Source organism: Trichoplusia ni, chromosome 13 (genome assembly GCF_003590095.1).
Source record: "Trichoplusia ni isolate ovarian cell line Hi5 chromosome 13, tn1, whole genome shotgun sequence".
Classification (NCBI taxonomy): domain Eukaryota; kingdom Metazoa; phylum Arthropoda; class Insecta; order Lepidoptera; family Noctuidae; genus Trichoplusia; species Trichoplusia ni.
In genome coordinates, this window is record NC_039490.1 from 6,297,216 (window position 1) to 6,319,972 (window position 22,757).

At 35.3% G+C, this 22,757-nt stretch overlaps 2 protein-coding genes across 11 annotated transcripts in view; one reads left to right on the forward strand and one right to left on the reverse strand.

The window, feature by feature from the left end:
- Window positions 1-44: 44 nt before the first annotated feature.
- LOC113500219 lies at window positions 45-14,900 on the reverse strand. Its single transcript, XM_026880929.1, has 15 exons — window positions 14,768-14,900; window positions 11,988-12,178; window positions 11,627-11,808; window positions 10,894-11,413; window positions 10,365-10,515; window positions 9,828-9,972; window positions 9,375-9,483; window positions 8,837-8,919; window positions 8,270-8,367; window positions 7,116-7,236; window positions 6,599-6,822; window positions 6,042-6,230; window positions 5,716-5,818; window positions 1,444-1,597; window positions 45-1,137 (listed from the first exon to the last, which is right to left on the reverse strand). The coding sequence occupies exons 1-15, from the start codon at window positions 14,847-14,849 to the stop codon at window positions 988-990; spliced, it is 2,502 nt and encodes an 833-aa protein (XP_026736730.1). The 5' UTR covers window positions 14,850-14,900; the 3' UTR covers window positions 45-987.
- A 926-nt stretch (window positions 14,901-15,826) lies between these two features.
- LOC113500299 (homeodomain-interacting protein kinase 2-like) overlaps window positions 15,827-22,757 on the forward strand; it is a 75,925-nt gene continuing 68,994 nt past the window's right edge. For 8 of the 10 annotated variants that reach the window (XM_026881024.1, XM_026881028.1, XM_026881033.1 and 5 more), the window contains exon 1: window positions 15,831-16,325. The gene's annotated coding sequence lies outside the window, so the exon portion shown is untranslated. Of the gene's footprint in view, window positions 16,326-22,757 lie in introns of all 10 variants that reach the window. The other 2 variants (XM_026881027.1, XM_026881026.1) reach the window with 1 other exon arrangement.

Consider the following 22,757-nt stretch of genomic DNA (forward strand, 5'->3'; position numbering starts at 1 on the left):
ATAGTTAAGTTTTTATTATAAAGAGATTCATAAACATGATCCCAATAAGTCAGGTAAATGAATTGATTAATCATTACAATAATTGGCATCAAACATTAATTGTATCTAAAATATATAATGTTTACCCATGTACTTACTATAAGGTGCATTTTCATAATATTCTCAAATACAAGTCAATACGATTTTTGTTACGAGTTGTATCTCATTTATTTCGTTTACATAGTTTTTAGAGTGGAACGTTAGGCTAATATTTAAACTTGTATTTTTAAACAACTCCCCAAACAACTTGATTATCTAGTCTCTAGACCTTGTCAATAAAATATCTCAAAACACATTTTAAAACAATAAAGAATTTAACATAAAAAATATAGGTTAACATTCTTATACTTAATCATAACGAAATCTTTGAAACTCAATAATAAAAATGATTTCTAGGCATAATAAATAATTTTCCTAATTGATATTGTTAAAATATTAATATTATAAATGGCAGTAAATAACCAAGAATCATGGTTTAATATCACTAATAATTGCACTTAGATTATATATTTAAAATACCTCGGTGATTACCACTTATTAATAATAAATCTACCCTCACCTTTCATAATAACAAATACGTTCACACTAGTTTAAACTATTAATTTGCAGTATTTATTAAACCTCCCAACTTACTAATGTTCATTCAACTTTAACATTCACGGCAAAACGCGCAATTTATGTAAATTATTTCAATACTGCTTATATATATAGAAAGAAATAACGAAATATCTCAAATACTTACAATATATCGCTAAATACAGCTAATTGACTGTAAAATACGCATATAATTTAGTAAGTACTTTAACTATCTTAATGATTTGTTGTAATCAGCCCAAGTAAATGGGCTTAATTGGTTGGGTAATTCTGTATTATTTATGATTTAAAACAAATATAAGTATTCATAATTACATTTTCAAGTGTTTATCTTAACAACTAGGTACGAATGAATCAGTTTGGCTTCGGTTTGGTGGCAGTTTCCTTGATGCGCTGTATCTCTGTTTTGATGGCGGAGATGAGCGGGATGGCGGGGTCCTCGGCCGCCAGCCGGCCCTCGGTCAGGACCAGCGCGGGGTTCACCACCGGCCTCGAGCCTAGGGACTACCACCGTTATATTATCATGGATGTGCCGTCCCATAGCTGTGTGGAAGAACGGATGTGTGGTGTTTACAGTACTTAGCATGTTGTGACCCAACACCGTTTTGTTTTAGTGAAGATTTTGGTTAACTAGTTCTCTGGTTACAAGGCTCGGGCTGAAGTTATTTGTTATGTTGCGACAATTTCTTTTTTAGTAATTTTTGGTAGATATCATACTGTGTACAAATGTAAAAATACCTAATCATGCCTCAAGCAAATGAGTGTATAGAAGTGCGTGTTGTGTAGCTCGATTGGTGGTGTGTGTGTTACCTGCGTGTTGTCCCCCCAGGCGCGCGCGGGCGGCGGCACGCGGCGCTCGGCCGCGGTGCGCGCGAAGGACGTACGCGGGCGCGCGCCCCCCGCCCCCGCCGCCGCGCCCCCCGCGCCCCCGACCGCGCCCCCTCCGCTGCTAGGCCCCGCGCGACTGTAATAGCGTTTAACTCCTATACTTCATTTATTATAGCATTAGACAGAAGTTAAAAAGGGTTCTTTTTAAGGCACACTTTGCAACAAAAATACAACAAACATATTAAGGTTGTGATTTACGTCGAATTTATTACACATCTATATATATATACGTTCGTACAAATCACTGTAATTATTTCAATACTTAACCTTATGAAATTAAGTGACTTTCAATTAATTCAGCCATATTAAAATTCCAGTGTCAATGCTAAAAACTTAAAAGAAGCAGCGATGCACAATACCCGGAACGTTTTTCCCTTCAGTATAATCCTACCAAATCTAATTGCAAATATTATTATTGCAAATATTATACAATATAATCTAATTGCAAATATTAATAACAGACAACTCGATCTAATATTAAGTAATGTTAATTGCACAGTTGCCAAATCTACATTCCCATTAGTCACTGAAGATCCTCACCATCCAGCGTTGGATGTTATTATTAGATACATAAAATTAAACACTTTACATTCCCCACCGAAAGTTACTCGTATGTTTGGTAGTGCCGACTATGATGCTATTATTTCTCTTCTTTGTTGTATAGATTGGGAGACTGTCATAGATGAGGATAACATTAATGAATCTTTATTAAGATTTTATAGTGTTCTAGAGGAAGTGATAAGTGCTCATGTTCCAAGTAAAACTATATATAATAAAAATAAATATCCAGTATGGTACTCCACAGCATTAACTAAAATTATTAAAGAAAAATTAAAGTTTCACAAGAAATGGAAGTGTTATGGTCAATATAAGGATTATTCAACCTTTGTTCTTTTAAGGGATAGACAAAAAAGAGTTGCTAAGCAATGTTATGATAATTATATAAAAAAAAATTAAAATAATATATCAAAAAATAGTAAACAATTCTGGGCTTTTATTGAGAGTAAAAAAAAAATCAAATTACCTCCCCGACAGTCTACACCTGGATGATGCTGCATCCTCAGACGGTAAACACATAGCAGATCTCTTTAACACTTATTTCAGCTCTGCTTTTGAAAAAGATACTATGAATTGTCCAACCAACTCAAGTTTTGTTTGTCAAAACCAGACGTTTTTAAATCTTAGTGGAATTAGTATTCCCTTAAATACTGTTTTGAATTACCTTAAAAAACTAAACACTGAAAAGGGATCTGGTCCTGACGGCATACCTCCTTTATTTCTGCAAAAGTGTCATAAAGCTCTGTCAACCCCTTTACATAAATTATTCAATGCATCCTTACGATCAGGTGTCATGCCAATATTATGGAAACGGTCATTTGTTGTCCCCATCTTTAAAAGTGGTGACAAACACGATATTAAGAACTACCGTCCCATTTCTAAGCTTAGTGTAATACCTAAACTGTTTGAGAGAATTGTGTGTGATATGATTACGCCGCTTGTTAAGCCCTTATTGATACCTCAGCAACATGGCTTCATTAGTAAAAAATCTACTGAAACTAACTTGTGTGACTTTATTGATAATGTGACCTTGGCTATGGATGAGGGCTATCAAGTAGACGTCGTGTATACCGATTACTCAAAGGCCTTTGATAAAATTTCCCATAGAATACTGATACGTAAGCTCGAGAGCATCGGTATACACGGCGACTTGCTTAGGTGGTTGGAGTCTTACCTGCGAGATCGTAGTCAGGCTGTTACTATTAAAGGTTTCTGTTCAACATTTATACCGATTACATCAGGCGTACCACAAGGCTCGCATCTAGGACCCCTCTTATTTAATATATATATTAATGATGTTCATACAGTATTTAATAATTCAAATTTCTTGTTATATGCTGATGATAAGAAGGTTTATAAAATTATAAAAAATATAGATGATTGTCGAGGACTACAAAATGATATAAATAATTTATCTAACTATTGTACTAATAATATGCTTTACCTCAATGTAAAAAAATGTCATATAATTACATATACAAGAAAGAAAAAATATATTGAGTATAGTTATAAATTAAATAATGAATATATCAATAGGGTTTCTGAAGTGCGAGATTTGGGAGTCCAATTAGATAGTAGACTGATCTTTGATAGGCACATCACGTCCATTGTTAGTAGGGCTTATCGTATGTTAGGTTTTGTGCTGAGAGCTACTAAAGATTTTAAGCGTTTGTCGACAATATTGTTGTTGTATAAGACGATCATCAGGCCAATTCTGGAATATGCATCTGTGGTATGGAACCCACAATACAAAGTATATATTGAGCAAATACAATGGATCCAAGATAAATTGAATAAGCATATAATATGGAGAAGTCATAAAAATAATTATTCTGAAAAAATACCTCATATACCTTCGTTAGAGACAAGACGAAAGGAACGTGACCTCTTATTTTTATATAAAATATAAAATATTAAGAAGTCAAGCTGACTCTCCTTACCTCTTAAATAGGATAGGTTTGAGATGTCCACGTATTAATTCTCGAAAGAAATCTTTATTCTTCATTCCTACTGCAAGAACTAATTATGGGAAAAATGTATTTATTTCAAGAGCATGCCGGCTGTATAATGATATTATAAATAACGGAAATAGTGATACCCTCATAGATGTTTTTAACCTGTCGTTTCCTAAATATAAAAAAATCATTCACGATTGTTTGGTTCCTCTCAGCATTTGAGATTTTTTTTTGGTTTGATACAAAGAAGATTTTTTATTTTTATTTTTGATACTGAAATATTGTATTGAAATTTTTGATGCTGAAGTATTGTATTTTTTCATGGATGTTTTTAGCATTTCGTTTCCTAGAATTGGGGAAGTCATTCACGTTTGTTTGGTTCCTCTCAGCATTTGGGATTTTTTGGCTTGGTGCGGGGAGGAGTTTTTGTTCTTGGTGCTGAGGTGTTGTATTTTTCTCATGGATGTTTTTAAACAACGGAAGTTTGAAAGCATCTATGAGGAAGTGCAGTGTTTCGGTGTCGGGGATGGGAATTCTTCTTTGTATCGGGCTGGAAGGGGTCTCGGATGTTGGGAGGGGCCGGGCGGGCGTGGGTGATTTTTTATTTTTTTTTTTGGATTTGGGAGGCGGGGTGTTGGAGACATCTGTAAGATACAAATAATTTTTATTTTGAATACTGAAATATTGTATTTTTTCATAGATGTTTTTTAACATTTCGTTTCCTAAATTTAAAAGAGCCATTCACGATTGTTTGGTTCCCATCAGCATTTGAGAATTTTTTAACTTCAACATTTTAGTTTGATGCAAGGAAGAATTTTATTTTTATTTATTTTTGATACTGAAATATTTTTTTTTTTCTCCTCTTTTTCATACCTGTTTAACATTCTTGGCGCGAATGTATTGTTTAAGTGTGGAAACTGTTTTGGATTATGTTTAGTTTATTATGATTGTAATTGTTTATATATAATATCTGTTTGTTTCCCTAATAAAATAAAATAAAATAAAAAATAAAATAAAATCTAAGAGGTTACCTAATCCTTTCATAAGTTGTGACAGAAGGGATTTTCTCATTTTGTCGGTTTATGTCATTTGAAGTTATATGTCACAAAAGTATCTATCTGTGTCATTCACTTGTGAATACTGCATCCTGTTCGTTGTTATTGCCAAGTTTTCGTGATTTTGTTGTTATTTTTTACTGTTAAGTTATTGATTTCTTATCGTTACTGGTGTTGTTATTGGGTTGTTGTTTTGTTTTATAATTTAACATAGAAATAAAATGTTTCGCACTCCTGCTTCTACGAGCCTCTTTTTTCTAATGTTATAATAAATGAAGTATAGCTCTATTTGTGCTTAATTCCAATGCACCAGGATTTTTTTGCGTTTCGCTGGACAGTGCAGCTACTAGCTATTAAATATCATCATATCATCATCATAGCCTTTTCACAACTATATTTGATCGGCTTGCAGTCGAATCAGTTGCAACTAAGTATCAGTGTTTTAGGAACGATTGCCCATCTGACCTTCTCAAACCAGTTACACGAAACCCCTTCATCAGACTGGTTGTCAGACACATTCACGTATCGACCTTATCATCAAGTGTAGCTTGACCTGTGATCGATCTATTTGTTTAATTGTAGTAACTTGTGCTAAGGAAAGAGAGAAGGCATGTATGGTCACTCACCCCGGCCCAGCTGATCGACCCCGCACCGTATCCATGGCAGTGTAAGGCGACCCCGGCAGGCGTACGTTGTCGTTACGAGCTTGCGCCAATTGTTCCTCCGATTCTAGGGCAAGTAGATTTTTGCGGTAAGTATCATAGGTAGGATTTGGCATATAACTTCGAGTCAAAACTCCTAATTGTACTTTGAGCGGTATATTTACGCCTCGAAGGTTCATTAATAATTCCTCCAAAAAGCTGTGTCCAGCATAGGATATACACAGGCTGGTACTATTGAGTGCTTTCCTACTAGCATTGGGCTTACATCTAGTTCCCACGTTAGGGTATACCTTGACTCTGGCTCTGTTTCTTCTCCTTATCATCGACTGTGTAGGTGTCGTGTGAGTTGGGGCTGGAGCCCACGCTGCCGAACAGGGTGAAGGCATCGTCCATAAGCTCGTTGAACCTCTGCCTCATACGGGATGGTCCAGGCTCCTTGCGGGATCCTGTCGATTTCGCTGGGCTCGACGGCTTGGATGCTAAAGTATTTAAAATATAAAAACGTCATTAATTTTTGACTTGGGTGACTACAATATTATGCATTTGATCGTAGCACGAGGAACAGGAAATAATATGTATGAAATGAAAGGAACTGTCGTGAAACCAATCATTCTTGAAATATACAAATACGATATTGTCTTCATTTGAAATACTGATTCGATTTAAACAGATAATGATGTACACCGACAATTTGTTTACTGCTAAATTCTGCTTTCCATGCGAACATTGTTAACATCTTCGTAGGAGACTGCAAAGGGAAAGCGGAAGATGTTTAAATAATAACCGCGATGTACAATTGGAGCAAACATGGTTGTGTTAACTTGTGTTTGGAGAATTCGTCACTCACCATCTTTGATCCTTTGACAATGCAGATCCCAGACCAGTGGTCCGATTACCCCGGGATCCTTATCTATACTGCCGAGCCTCACCAATTGGGAAGCCATCTGTCTTCGAGGCACCACGTCCTTCTTGGGATCCTGTTTTTTGGGCGATGTTGTCGGAGAGTCTATGTCGAGATGACGAACTGATACCGGTTCTAGGATGCGAGAGAGAGGCTCTACTACGTTGCCTCTGTAATGTAATAAAAATAGCTTCAATTTGACAAAATATGACCAATTTGGAAAAAGGTACTATAAACTAAAATAAGTCTACAAATTTCCCACTGATGAGCAAAATCTTTCTCTCATATAGACGAGGGACAATCATTGAATACCTACTTGATCTTGGCTGCGAATCGATTCCGGATTTCAATATTTAATATCCACGTTTCTGCATGATTTTCTCACCGATTGCCAATACTGCCTTAGAATAAAATAAACTACAAAATACTAACATATTACTCGAAAGCTAATTTTTTTCTTTACCTTGGAAAAGCGTTGACAGAAGGCATGGAGAGATATGAGGTAGGTGTGGGGGGCGCAGAAGGCTGGCCACTGTCGGAACTGTCCAGGCCCGCGGCTTCCAACAAGCTGTCTGTCGTCCCCACTGAAATAGGGTACATGGATGAAGGATCAGAAGTCTACCATCAGGTCTTAAAGTAATATCATTACTAATAATAGTAATAGTAATATCATGTGGTAAAATTACCTACTTATTAAGATAAATAGACGTATATTTTTATAATAATAAATTTAATTAATGTAATTAGCTCATATATAGCTATTCCCCTATAGCGGTATGTCGACGCAAATAAGTCAGTCAGTCATAAGTCGGTCTCGTAGATAAATTAAATGAGTTGGATTCGGTCTTTATAACATTTAAAACGTCAGAGCATTTTACGATTGTCGATCTTCGTACAAAATTCACTAAGACTCATTTTTATTTCAGCACTCTAGTTAGTTATTAGTACTATAATTATTTTTCATCTTCTAATTTTAAACCAAGCAAAATTCGTTACATAAAACGGAGTGTTTTTAGCCACTCTCAAATCAATTCTTTCTCGTTAATGAAGTACGAACTACAAAGTTAACAATTATACAATCGTGTTTTTGATCCTGCGCGGGTAAGTACCGCGCACATGACATCTACTGAGGTCGTCCTCCAAAGGTCAATATAGCTGTACTGGGACGTCCTCTCGTGACCTCTTCAACAACCCCCAGAGCTCCGTAATAATAATTGTTTTGAGTTATCCCTCTCGTAATTTGTTAACATTTACTCCGAACCAAATTTTCTGTTCTGTGACTTAAAATGTAACATGTATTCGAAAAGCAGTACGAGCTTAGCTTTTACAGTTTTTTTATTTGATGTACTTTTAACTGATATTTATTATTTGCATGTACATAAAGATTTTGTAAGTACGCTTTACAGATAGGATTGTAGTTACAATTTTTTTGTCTTAAATCTTTATTTACCATAATTTAAAAATGACAGGAATTCCGCGTATATTTTTTCCCTTTCTCTTTTTCCAAGCTATGTATTTTTTTGGCCTAGCTTTTCAACCTACCTACTTAATCTCGACCAAACTACAATTATTTTCATTCTCATTCCTTTTGCCACGTACATAGACTTATTAACTTACCTCTTTTCTTCTGCGGCATTCTTAGAGCATGTGGCTTCTTATGCCGTCGCCTAAATGCTGAGGCCACTTCAGAAACTCCAGATGATGTCGTTGATGAACTATTAATGTATTCATTTAGTTAATACATTCTTATTAAACATAAAGCTTTGAATTAAGACCAATTAATAAAAGGATACTGGGTAGGAGAGATCGTCTTAACTTCTTAAGTGGGTTGATTAAAATTTTTGGCTATTTTAATTGGTGAATTAGTTTTAGGATCCGGTTACGATGGATTTTGAGATAACGTAGCCATTATACCTAGTATTATTAAAAGGGGAAAATCATACTCAACTTAGGTACAAAGGGGAAAGTTTTAATATTTATGTTTTAAAGCTTGTATTTATTCTGATCACGATTAATTAAAAAAACTTTGGTATGTAGTTACCAACTACACACCTAGGATTAAAGTGCGCACATGTGCTACGTTTTGAAGTTATATAATAACTTTTTGCTGCCGGTTAAAAACTGAATAATATGTAAATTACATCAACCTTTTTTAGTCATGCTTAAAACTCTGAGTGTACGTACCTACTAGCGGCGCTGGCAGCTCTGTATATTGGCAGAAGAGTGCTACTAGGTCTAGTCCGACTAGGAGACACGACACTGATCAACTGGAAATAAGGAAATTTTGATATAGGAGAAAAAAATACTCGCTTGATACATCTGATATCGCCTTTATTGCTGTTGATATAATATAAGCAAAATAGCGCTCTACCATGCGCAAAACGGGGTCTTGCTTTCATAGTGGCAATAGCCCCGTAATGCTTTAAAAGATATAGAGTAAGCAAGTTTCCGATTATGATGAGTGTAGATACCTTTGAAGACTTAATAAACTTTTTATTTAATATTCTTCCTTTTTCTTCGAAAAAAAAAAACTGGTCTCGCTCTAAGGAATGATAGGCACTTAGTTAAAGACTAACTAACTATCCTACACAAGGATCGAATCTGCTACACGTCGTGTACTACAGGATTCACGTGGTGACTTCAATCGCTGGGCTATCTATGAATGTGTTCTATCTTGCTGTAAGTCCTCCATGCTGTATAAATAAATAAATTTTATACGAACCCGTCCATCTTTCTCCTCGTGAACTTGCTTCAACTGATTCCGCTCCGCCTCACGCATCAGTTCCGTTCGATACGCACGTAGGGAAGCTGCTGACTTCATTGCTTTTTTCCTAAAATATAATTAAATAATTAATCATTAACTTTTTTCCATAATTCTGAAACATATTTAGACTGTCCAAAATCGGAATGCACAATATTTCTTACAAATAAAAATAATTATTAATGAATGGAAATTGGATTACACTTGACCTTATTCGTATTCTCCAAAGTGTTTTTGCAACATGATAATTGGAGTCCAGTCCCTTGTACTTCTTACCTTTTGGAGAAAAACGTTTGTCGTTGTGCAAGCAAACTCTTTTTCGGAAACTAGCTCAAGATCTCACTTCCACAGTGACAGCAAATCATAGTATCAGTCAATACCTATAGGCTCTAACACTCTGTTCCCTTCACTCACCTATGAGCTAGACACACCAATGCCAGTATGACAAGCAGTAAGAGTATTGCTACAGTCGCCCCTACGGCCAGCGCCCACAGTTCTGTCCCATGCACGCCCCCGCCCGCCTCGCCCTCCAGACCCTCCGCCGTCTTCAAGTACGCTGCTAAAGTTAATGGATTTTATGGTGATTGAAACTATGGATGGGAGTTCTTATAGTATGGGGAAGATGGAAAAGAGGCTATAAGCGCCTGGGAAAGAAGACATAAGATGTGTGGTCAATAATGCCACAACATAATGCTCCAGATCGAATTATAGGCTACAAGTCGAGAAGGGTTTCCGATTAACAAAAATAAGTTCAATCTACTACACTTATGATCTCAAACGGCTACAATGAAAATATTGATGGCAAAAAACTACATCCGGGTTAAGAAACAAATCGTTATGAAAACTGTTCTCTATTTTTTCGAGATATGTTCAAACAAGAACTTTCAAATGTAGTTTTGAAAGATGACCTTCGCCTATTCCGATTTTTGTCCTTATTTTGATGATACTCACGCTCAGCCTTGGTAGTAACTACGGCCCCAAGTTCCCGAGCCACCTCGGCGTCTCGGACCAGTCTCATGTCTCTCGCAGCGACCGCAGCTGGCACTGCCCGGCCTCCGACCAACACCACGTACACTATCTGAACGCTGCCTGTATCTGGGGACTGAATACCAGGCTTAAAAGGTCTTTCCATAGGAAGTAGATGAGGGCTGAAGATATTACGGATTATTTCTTGTTGACATTTAATGATCTGAGGCATACCACCGATTCAGCCGTTAGTCGGGCCACATGTTGAGGCTCAAGGATTCTAGTTGAAAAAGACAACTTGTTTGTTTTAACGTTGACTGAGATTTTTAAACTTTGACAGTATTTGTATGTTAAACAAAATCTTTACGAGTTTGACCCTCTAAAGGCTCCCTAAAGATGATGACATTTAATATGAATACCTTCTCTCACATAAAATTACAGGAAACATATTTTATGCCTCATTAATATTCTGTCGCACTATTATAAATAAAAGTTAATCCAACTAGATATTTACCTCTGTAATGTTTTGAATGTGTACTTGAACCGGCGGCTGCTGCTCCGGCCTTAATATTTCCCGTTTGAACAGCTGAGTCTCATTACCCTCTGATTCCAAAGGTATGTCTATCAGATCTTCTTTAAGTTCCTCACCATCCGTCACTTCTCTTTTTCGTATCACGACAGTGGGTGCAGCCAATATCCACGACTCTACTTCATTTAACTTTGTAGCTTTTATTTCAGCGTTAACCGAAACGCTGTTCGTGTCTATAGATAACATTTCTACGTTTACGGGATAAACGAAATCACCAGAAAAGTTGAGTACTTTAGTATTGAAATACGCATCGCTGTTCATTGATGTTCCAGCTGACTCCACAGGAGCTATCATGGAGCTGTCTAAGTATTTGAATGGCGTTTCAGTATTCTGAGTATTTGGTTTTATACTATCTTTATTAACTACGAAGGAATGCACGTCATGTTTTTTTCGGGCAGGCGGCGCGTCTAAGGATTTTATGATGCCTAGGTGACGCTCTTGTTGCCTGAAATATGTGGGATGGAATACTTGTAGATGTGGAATAATGTACATATGAATAGATGGCAAAGTATGATTGTTAGCGAACCCAAGAAGCTTATGGAACAACATCGTGAGAATCCGACACACTTTAATATAAAACTAGAACATATGAGTGATAACTAAAATAGAGGCAGCGAAATAAGCTGAACACACAAAATATAAGGGGAACACTGGTTACCTCAAGAAGGCTTTCTGGTACAACCTAGCGAGTCTCAATTGCAGGCTATCTGGAGTTGATCCCTGTATGACAGTGAGGAGCCAGTACCTTCGATCCTCGGGGATCTCTGGCTCCAGGCTACCTGGGACTCCAGGCTCTCCACAGTTGAGCATGCACTCGCCTGTCGTTTTGTCCGTCACCGCCTAAGGGGAACTCAGTTAATAAATTATTTAAAACTATGTAAATGGTGCATGTCTTGGGTCTATTAGCTTTAAATAACAAAGGGGTGGGTTGCTTCAGTAAAAATGACTCTATTATGTTTTTTTTCTAATATGAATGTGTGTCTGTTGCTTAGAGTTAATCATTCCTGCTAGCTACTAACCTGTGGTGGGTATGAATCGAGGTATACAGTAGCGAGGACAGTTGTGGTCCGCACCACCGGCGTTGAAGGCTGGACTGGCGTGATGATGGGAGGATCTGGTGGGGGCGGGGGCCCGTCCCCAGACCCTGTCCAGAAGAAGTCCTCCAGACGCGGCGTGTATTGGTGCTGGTCTGATGATACCAGCAGATATACTGGAATTACATATGATGATTAACCTGCATGTTTTATACGACTATTTAAGAAGAGGAGTAATGTTTTTCAAGTTTTTTGCCCATGTTTAGACGGTTTATGACGAGTGAGGTATTATGGAATTCGTCAGAATGATAAAAGTAATCGGTATCTATTAAAAGAAAACGAAATTTAAGCTGTCTTATTAAGCTTTGAAGGATTTTGAAATACGTTGCAAAAAAATTGAACTTCAAAGCTAAAATCATTTGCATAAAAGGTCTAAAACGCTAAATGATTTATAAACAACTAGATATGCATGCAAGCTGTATAAATATCAATAATTTTAAAATTTGCGCTTCTGAATAGTTCAAGCGGTGTCAGTTATCGCAGAGGATTCCTGACAAGTCGACAAACATGTCTGTGTTTTGTAACATCGCGTGATCTCCCGAATAAATGAGGTTTACAGTTTATTGGCCCTCCCTGTAAGTTTCAGTTACTTCGGAGTTTTTTTTGTTTGGTATAAGTTAAAGGACACTAGAGACCACGCTCGCTCAAAGAAATATCAACACGCTGAGCCGATTTGATATTACACGCGACATGCCATTGAAGTTTGTTGTCTGAATTGATTTTCATTTAATCCTTGAGTGTCAGTGAGTCTTAATTGCCCGTTCATCTACACACTGTATGACCTCATGCATGCCAACAAGGGCATCGGTACTGTGATCAGACAGAAAGTGTGTGAAAGAAAGACATTCATGTTGCTTCACAAAGTAGACAGGTTTGTCTATAAATAAAATCGCTGTTCGCTCGTAACTTCTCCCTCAGCCATAACACCAGGATTTGCGCCGACCCGTACCATGCTCCAGAGTTTACGATACCAAACGCATTTCCTTAATATCTATCCATACCTGTTTATAGTAAAGGTGGATGTTTATCTTGCTACACCGATATTATCAACAAACTAATCGATTATGTATAGCTCATATTTTTACAGACATTATTTTAATAATAGTAATGGATCGTCATTATTTTTGGTCATTCAATATGCATATAGATATATAGAACTATAACAGTGATCGTGTAGGAGTAGAAATAAATTGATCTATTGATTTGGGTCGACTGTTTTTACTTTTTCCGTTAGCATGTAGGTTGGTATCTAAGTTTATTAAAGCCACAAACAAAATAATTCTCATTATCCTTTATATTGGTAAATAATATTGAACTTCATAAAAGTAGGCAACTAATATTTTAACAAATGAAATCGAAGGCCAAAAATCTAACTAACCTAATTCCGTGACCATTTCAGAAGACTTGTGTGCCACGATTTCAGTATATTATTATAGAAAAACTGCAGAAGCCTCGAGAACTGAGTGAAATATTATCGTAATGGGGGAAAACGCGAAAAAGGTTCAGTGCACCGAATGGCACGGGGTTTATCGAAGCGGTCACGACACGGATGCTAACTAAAGTTTTATGAAACCTATAGTTCAGTAAAACTCTGTTGAAATCAGAAGGTTACTTAATTAATTAATAATCTTGGCCCAATTGGACACCAAAAAACTGTAGACAAAAATTAAATTAGCATTTATTTAAACCGAGGTAGATTCTACCGTAGCAGATTCCTTATGCATTTTATGAGTCGTGTTAAATTATGTCGTGATTAACAACACTTCCTAATAAAGTTACGTACATACTTTACATTTACATCATCTCGTAACAAACTACAACCTACATTGAATACTTATTGACTACCTCCATACAAATCCATTCACGACCGATCCTAAAAGGAACACCCGAAAACTCCATTCACGATCAACATTGAATCATGTAGGTCTGTAGAATTTTAGATCACGCATCCTGTCAGTAACCAGAATTCGTTTCCACACAAAAAACTAACAAAAAGGCATATAATAGCATCGTAATGCCGGCGGTTACGCGGCGCAATGCGCTCACGCACCTTTTGTATTTCATATGACAACGGAAGTGAGGGACGCGGTCGGCTGACTGTGATGTGGCCTGTGCCTTGATTGATTATTATTATAATTATTGTCTTTGTCATTAAGAGCTGTTACTAAGTTCAACCATGGTTGCAAATATGCACGTAGATTAGTGATCGTTGGATTATACTGCGGACACAAAAGGTCATACCGAGTTACGACATTAAATTGTGCTGAAAAGCGTTTGATGTACACATTCCTATGGTCTTAGAAATTTAGCTAGCAAATTAACGAAATATACTAACATGGCATTTTTGTTATAATTGGTTTTTCGACATAGGATTAAATCTATATGGTAAATATAAGATGTCATTAAAAAAATATAAGATTAAATTATACGTAATTTATTAATTACTTTAGGATATCTAAGTACTAAGTGCAGGTTAATCTATATTTAGGTCTCATTTGCAGCAAGTATTTGTTTGATATTTGTTAACGCCATTTGATCATTTAATTATTCGCGCCTTGTCTGCTGGGTGGAACTAAAGCCTTAAAAAAAACTGGTATTATTTTTCCTCTATGCTGGCTTAAATAATTTCATATTTATTTGTATATATTCATCAAAAAATATAATTATTATGTTGTCTTCAAATAATAATATAAAAATGTACTTACATTTATCATCAGATTCATAATCATCAGCTAATACGAAAACTAAGCAATTGAGAAACAAGAATTTAAGGTTATATTTACGCATACTGTTTGAATAGTAAAATGTTTAAACATTACTACTATAATAATTTCATGATTAATTTAACTATTCACAATTATTGTACTATTTATTTATAAACAAAAGCTATACGACGACATTTTTAATAAATATAACTGTAGAAAAAGACGAAAGTCACTGGCACATCCGGACGTTAATATACACGCACCAGGAAATTATTTATAATTCATCAGGACACGAACTAACTACAAAATCGGCCAAATACAACTGTGCTTTTAGGATTATTATCGCGTTGCTAGGCAACTAAATTGAATAACGCGCGCATGACCATAGAGAATCCAGGTAAGAGGTTAGTTTTAGTGTCGTCTTTAAAATATCATAGGTTGTCTTGAAAATGTAACTTAAATATTTTTTTCATTTTAAATAAACTTCAACAGTTACATAACCCTATTGACTTAAACATGGATGCACTTTACTATTAATTTCAGCAAGTTTGTATAATATTAAATAAGTCGACATGTGAAAAACCTTTAGTCGTCTATGGTACAATTTCCTTTTAATAGTGTTTCAGTCAAATAAAAATTATACCTTTGTAGTAGCAATACAGCCTTTTTATGAAGAATAATCTACTCATCAAGTGCCGTAGTAATTATATTTTCTTCATTTCTGTAACTGGTGGTTGACTTACAATAGTAAGGTGCTGGGAATCACCTCCAAACTGCGCTACAGTCAGTGATTAAATGACAATAATTGTGTTTCTGGGGAGAAAGATATTTTTTTAGCAACAGCAAGTTTTTTTCTCTTGTGCACATTAGTTGAAAACTAAAGTAAAACTATTAGCAATTCACGCAACATCATTATTTAATTTTATTTTTATTTCTTGGACATATAGAACTAATAAACACTATTACTAAATGAAAATAATTCACACAATCATTATAATTGGTCTCGTTAAACCCAAAAATTTAAAGTGGGCAGTAGTAGCTTTTTTCATTTTAGGCTGGCAACTTCGCTATTTGTCGTGGCACGCAATTCGTTGCTTCATTCGTGTGAGTTCGTCGCTTTCGTCCGTCAGGGACTTTGTGCGACGTAAACGGGTGTGTGCGAAAGTATGAAGTGAAATCGTACTTAAAAGTGTGTGAAATGTTAAGTGTTAGTTTTTTCTGTGCTAGGAAACAAAAATGAGTGCGAACGGATAAGCGTGTTTACTTTTATGGTCCCTAAAACATTGTACGCATCGGTACACGTAACATTTCGTATGAACGGTTTCAAAATGGCTGTGTTTTGAAGGACCCTTTGTCCGCTTTCGTGTGCTTCTTTCAGCATGATAGTGGGATCGTACTGTCAGAAATTATACTTAGAGAGGTGAGGAAGGCTCTAGCCAAGTTTTTGTGGTTCTTGTGTAGAAACGCGGAGTGGAAAATTACTGGTTCCCGCCGATGAGCGGTGTCGGTTGATTGCTTTCTATGTGAGCGATACCCACGAAACGTTCGCTAGCAACGTGTAAGTTTCTAATAACCTTTTTATTTTCTCGTTTGTGTACTGATAAAGGTGGTGCAGGTATGCGGGTTGGCTTCAACGCACGTTTGTAATTAGTTTGGTGTTGATTTTCGAGCCGAGAAACTTTGGTTTGGTCGGCACGAAGTAAACATATGACACTATAAATAAGTGGTTTCCATATAGGTATACATCTTATTGGAAAACTTGTTGTGGATGACGGTGCTTGGTTGGGTGTATTATAGTTTTTCCAGGGTAGTATCGTGTTATAAACAGTTGTTTTAGATTGATAAATCATTGATGCATGTTTAATGTTTAGAGGTCAAAACTTTCAGTTTGTGTATATACAAACAAGGTATCTAAATATTTTATGTTTTTCATAATTTAAATGTTATCAAAACTTCAAGCATATCGTATTTTTTCATCAATATTATTATATCATAAAATATAAATATAATATCTTATTATAAAATAGGTTTTATTGGTCACAGTTGTGTGTTTTGAGTAGAAAAAGCTTAATCTACTATGTTATTATTATGGTTTTGCAAAACCTATTTAATCCATCATACTAATAATCAGCTTAGTATAAATAATTTTTATGAATCAGCTTTCATCCTTAAATTAAATCATATTCTTTTTATTTATTTTATAGTTTGTGTATGCACGAATGGTAAAAAAAACCTAATCTTTTAAAATTTAAAATGGAATAATTAAATTTATGTACTTAACCTACCTTTTTACCATAGATAATTTTGTTAAAGTGGATAATAAAAGATTCACTCTCAGACTGTCTATTTTAAAACTTATAACATTATATTATAACAACATAGACCCATCAAAACACATTCTAGTTTAAAAATGGGTTTATTAAGTATGCTACAGATGACAATCGATTAATTTTAGATAATAATTTAAGTGACAAAAGTATTATTAGACATTATCCCTAATATACATGAATACTCGTATATCCTCATATTGACTTCAATTTCAAGACAATTTAAATATAAGATATTTTTTTACTATCATTACAACTAGATTCTTCATAAAATATATTTTTTTCTCATTTCTAAGATCATAAAAAATTATCACTATAAATTATCCTTATAAGTACTGATGTACACTACAATTAAACTTAAATTTCCTGTTTCCTTTATATCAAGAAACTGGTTATTTGTCATGTATAATGTTACTGTATTTGTTTTAGGATATGGACCCTAAATTACTAATATTATTTAGTGGAATATGCATTAAAATGAAACAATTCTATAACTCAAGTATTTTTCAGTAATGTACCACAGGGAAGGAGAAACAAAAGTATTTTTAAGGTTATTTTTTTTGAATTCAGGGAATTTATTTATTAAAATTATCGATGTATCTTGGGTGTCGACTGACACTTTCAAATTTTTCCTTACTGCATGTTGACACTTAGATATATTTTGTTTCATATGCACCTGCACGGTTAGCCGAGTGGATGAGGTCATCACGCTAAATCCACTTTGAGCAACGTGTCGCGGGTTCGATCCCCGCGTAGGATAAGCATTTGTGTGATCCAGGAATGCTTGCTCTGAGTCTGGGTGTCCTTGTGCATGTGAATTGTATGTTTGTGAAATACGCCGCGACACAAGGATAAAATTCCTTAGTGCGGGAGTCGTTTTTTTTTAAAGAAAAAAAAAATCTCGTGTATAACAACAGGTAACCTATCTTCGCCTTGGATTATTATGCGTAAAGTACCACCTTTGGTACCAGTTAAAACTTCAAAGGAACCTATTATGACTAATGCATTGATAAGCAATAGATGTTTTCAAAGTCCGTTATAATATTATTGTTTTATAGGTAGATATCTAAAAGTATATTTTTTCCGCACGTTTTGAAAGTATAACGATGTTGAAAAACACCTTGCACCTCCTCCAAAGTGTAATTACCCTCTTTGTTTAAAAAAACGGATAAACTCAAAACCACTTATTTTTCTAATGAAAATATTACTTTATATTTCCAAGTTTTGAGCAGGTATGGTATACTTTATTACTGCTGAGATCAGAATATCTAAAACCTGACGCCGTTTTTCGGCATTCAAGACCTACACAATGAGACCAACAAATCAGGATTACTTTATTCGTCAATATTATACTTGTTAAAGTGAAGAGACACAATTTGAATGAACTTAGATTGCTTCGCAGATTGTCGGCGCGAGTCGACACTCGACAAACGAGTGTATCATCAAATGTCGCAGGCACCGTTACCACCAGCCATTGTGGAGAACGAACACCGAAACGCATAACGGCAACCAGGCATTGTTTTCTGCGTATACGCACGCAACTATTAACTTAAAGCTACTTACATTCTAGATGATATACTTAATTATAACGGAATAGTGCTTGTTCACATCGTATGCTAATAACAATTTGTTTACACTCTTTATTGTATTCTTCTTTTCTATTTTATGAATGGGATAACTTGATTGAAGAAAATCAGTCATTTTGAACACTGCTTATACTTCAAAAACTTAAATACGCATACACAGTACATTGTTCAACATTGAAATGCTTAAAAAATCCTAAACATTATTTCATATGACGTGATTAAAGGGACTAAGATAAAATAATAGATTTTTTATTTTAATATGTGTTTCTTGAATAGTTCACACAGTAATTACTCAGGCGGTGCTATAAATATTGAGATTCAAATAACTATATCTCCCAAATAGAATTTATCTCACTTAACAAGTCACGTATAACCGATTTGATAAAATTTAGTAATCTCTATGATAATAAATGTCATCCCTGTCGAACTTAGTTTGTTGGCTGATATCACCGATAAGTTCACTAGACAGTGTTCTTTTATCATCACAAGAATAATTCTAAGATATAGAACAGATGATAAGATGTTTCCAATTTAAATATCGTCTCTATGATCACATGTCGTGTCTAAAAAGACTAGACATTGTGTCATAACATTAAAAAGGAAAACTTCAAAATGTATGGAAATTAAATTTCTTTTCGAATTGTGCGGTGAATTGATTAGCAGTTCAGTAGTTATAGCTCTATAATAGACATACCTCCTCTACCCATCCAAGCCTACATTTATACTTACACGAAAGTTATTCCTAATCCTGATGTTCCCAATATTAAAATTTGTTTTAAATTGCGCCGGAAGAAAATCTGTATTCCCGTCCCTTTGTACTATTAGTACAGGAGAAATTAACATAAACTACAGTTAGTCGTTATACCAAACATCTAGTCCACTTTTTCCTTCTATCCTTCGCATTTATTCTGTATTTCTATCGTATGTTTTTATTATTGAGTATTCCCTCACTTCTGCCTACCACAGTTACTGCTTAGCTCTGTAATTATGGCTTTATTACCCTCAGGATCAATGTACAATTATGGTGTACGGGAAATCCCGAGTATTAAAAGGGCGTTAGAAAAACAACTACAAAGTACATGAGGTTTTTTTTTCATTATTTAATAGCATTTTATATTCGCCACTTTTAGTTAAAGGGAGATACCAAAAAATGATGTGGATATTTGACCATCGAGTGTAGACAATAATTTAAAAAGTTGTATCGTTTCCCTTGGCCAAAATCGCGCGAACGTGACTAAAAAATAACCTTCAACGGCTCTTACGTTTCTTAAATACTCAGGGTGTATTGGTGATTAAAAATGTATGGCTTTAAATTATCGGAAATTAAATATTTCAAGTGCGTATCCGTCAGATAACGTTACCCTTGAGGGTCTTTCAGACTTTGGAAGACATTGACCTTACAAATTACCTTATCGTACAAACTAGGAACTTACTAGGAACGTTGTCATTTCATATTGATTTGTCATGAAGAACAAACAGTCATTAAACTAGGAACTTAGGTACATATGGTCGATACTTGAAGAGGTCAATGCTTGCAACGCAATAACATTGATATGCTAATATATAGCTAATATATCCAAATGATAGCGAACTTTAGAACGGGTCCAAAGTAACAGCAGTAATTAGTACGCAAGCTTAGGCTACTACGCTGTTTATTTAATACGTTATACCGACAAGTTTGTAAACATTATAGTCAGTCTTTCTTGATACCGATTACCCGCTTGGTAATGTAACTGCCGGCCTGCCAGTAATTCTTATTGTGATATTGTCTTTTGTGGAAGCGAGACCACGCAACTCGCATCCACAATTGCAAGTTTTGCCTCAAAAGTGAGATGGTCGTCGTGGTAAACCATCTGTATCCCTCAATGCACGTAGACCTCTTTCCCAGACCATACTTAAACACAAAATTTCCTTTAAATACTCCTTGGAGTCACTCTCGACAATTTTAAACTTTCTACTTCATTACGAAGTTATAAAACCCAGTTTTCTAAAGTAACTTTATTAAATTAAGGTTGTCCAACGAGACAGTAGTTTGCAGGTAATTAAAATATCACTCGAGGGCTAGATGACAGCGGAATTTAAGTATTTTCACCTCTTTAGAATATTTTCCAGGCTTTTCTTGCAACAGGCCAATATTAACTGTAGTCAAATTTACTCAGGTGCCTTTCCTATTGCAAATAATTACGTAACTTTGTCATGTGATATTTGCTAGATGGCTTTAGCTACATAGGTATGGCATGTAATTAAATAAATGAGAAACAATACGCTCTAATTATAAAAGTCACTAGTTATGTTTTTAATAAAACTTGACCAGTTTTGTCTGATAAATGTCATTCAAGTTTATATGAGACGAAATTTTTATAACCAAAAATGAAACGCGCCCTAGATAATTTCTAAAAGCAATAACACTTATTATTGTTATTGTTTCTGTTAAAATACTTTCCCTTCTACGAAGAAACGGGTTTAAAAAGCCTTAATATTTGAAGCCAATTTGCAATTTATCTACCATTTATTATTTTTCTTTGAAACTGTTTAATATCTTTCGCAATTACGTGTTGTGTGCGTAAATGGCGATAGTATTACGCACGTGTTGAGATACCATACTTTGTATTACGCTTCAATGTTTATGTTTTTATTATAATCCTCGACTAGATAATGTAAGGTAAACAGAGGTACAACTTAGCTGTACTCTGTTTCTGTTACATTTCCATCCACCGTTGGTCAATCTCATTCGCAAACATCCTACTACTATTATAAAGGCGAAAGTTGATGTATGGATGTTTGTTACTCTTTCACGTAAAAACTACTGAATGGATTTGAATGAAACTTTACCACAATATAGCTTATACATCAGAATAATTCATAGGCTACAATTTTTGAGGTTTCTAATGTGAGGTCGTAAAAAAACTCATTTTTTGCGCTTACATTGCAAACGCTGACTGAATCCTACAAGATAGATAGAAGGCAGGAATAAATAATAACTTATATCTTCTAACCACGCGGACGAAGTCGCGAGCAACAGCTAGTTAGACAATAAATTAGGTAGACTATATTTTTTTAATCTTTGAATATGCCGTTAACATGTAAAGTCATATTTTATTTCATAGTGACATTCGCCTTATTATTTTATACACAAAAGAAACGAAATTGTATATTTCTTTGCATATCACGTTCTACCCGTACAAAGACGTGAAAGCAAGCACTTAGCAGCTATTTTTCAAGTCGATAATGATCCCTTATTATTCTAAATGTCGCTTCATGTCATTTTAACGTCACGTTTTAGACATAACTTTTGCGATTTACGATTTTTGTAGCTGTTATTAAACAAATTACTTATCAATTTGGATGAGCTCACTTTTTTACGCCCATTTTTATGGTGTGACTGGTGACCTGGTGAGGTACCGTTTATTTCGTTTCACAATATTTCCTATTCACTTCTTAAACTCAACAAGCAATGCAAAGTCTAGCCGAATAGGCTTTTCAATAACAATTAAATGCAAAAGTCGTAAATTTATACAGCTAACTATAACTAAGATTTCACCTCTTGTCGTAAGCTATCTGTTGACAGGTGTTAGCTGGCGAGGTTACAGGGATCATAATGCCATGCAATCTACGTGAACATGCGTACAATCGTACATACGTAGTAACAGCTTGTTCAGTCCCATTTAAGAGCCCAATTTACCATTTGTAACATGTCCGGCCGTTTCACCCACGCTTACCTTTAGAAAGTCGATGGGAGCTGTGATTAATACTTAGGTTTCGGCGCCGCCCGTACTCGCATTGTTCCCACACCACAATAGGATTATAGGATACGAATATAAAGGCATTTTCACTTCCGCACCACGAGGATTTGGCGTGGCGATCATAGATACGAGCCCACTAAACCGCTTCTAACTCGCCGAAATATATTACCGGTGTAACCTACTAAAATGTTTTATGTTGCCCATTGTGAGTTTCGTACAGCGAATTCAATCGATTTACTAGCTTTCGATTTACCTATTGAAATGTCAAAGTAAAATAAAGTATAATATATAATATTATTATATAGCTTTAAAGAAATATTTAATAAACATTTTC

Excerpts from the sequence above, each read along its gene's own strand:
- LOC113500219 (XM_026880929.1), bottom strand. The coding sequence starts at position 14,849 with ATGCGTAAATATAACCTTAAATTCTTGTTTCTCAATTGCTTAGTTTTC. Across the intron at positions 11,809-11,987 it reads TCGATTCATACCCACCACAG|GCGGTGACGGACAAAACGAC; the intron begins GTTAGTAGCTAG and ends AGTTCCCCTTAG. Across the intron at positions 6,823-7,115 it reads TCTGTCAACGCTTTTCCAAG|AGGCAACGTAGTAGAGCCTC; the intron begins GTAAAGAAAAAA and ends ATTACATTACAG.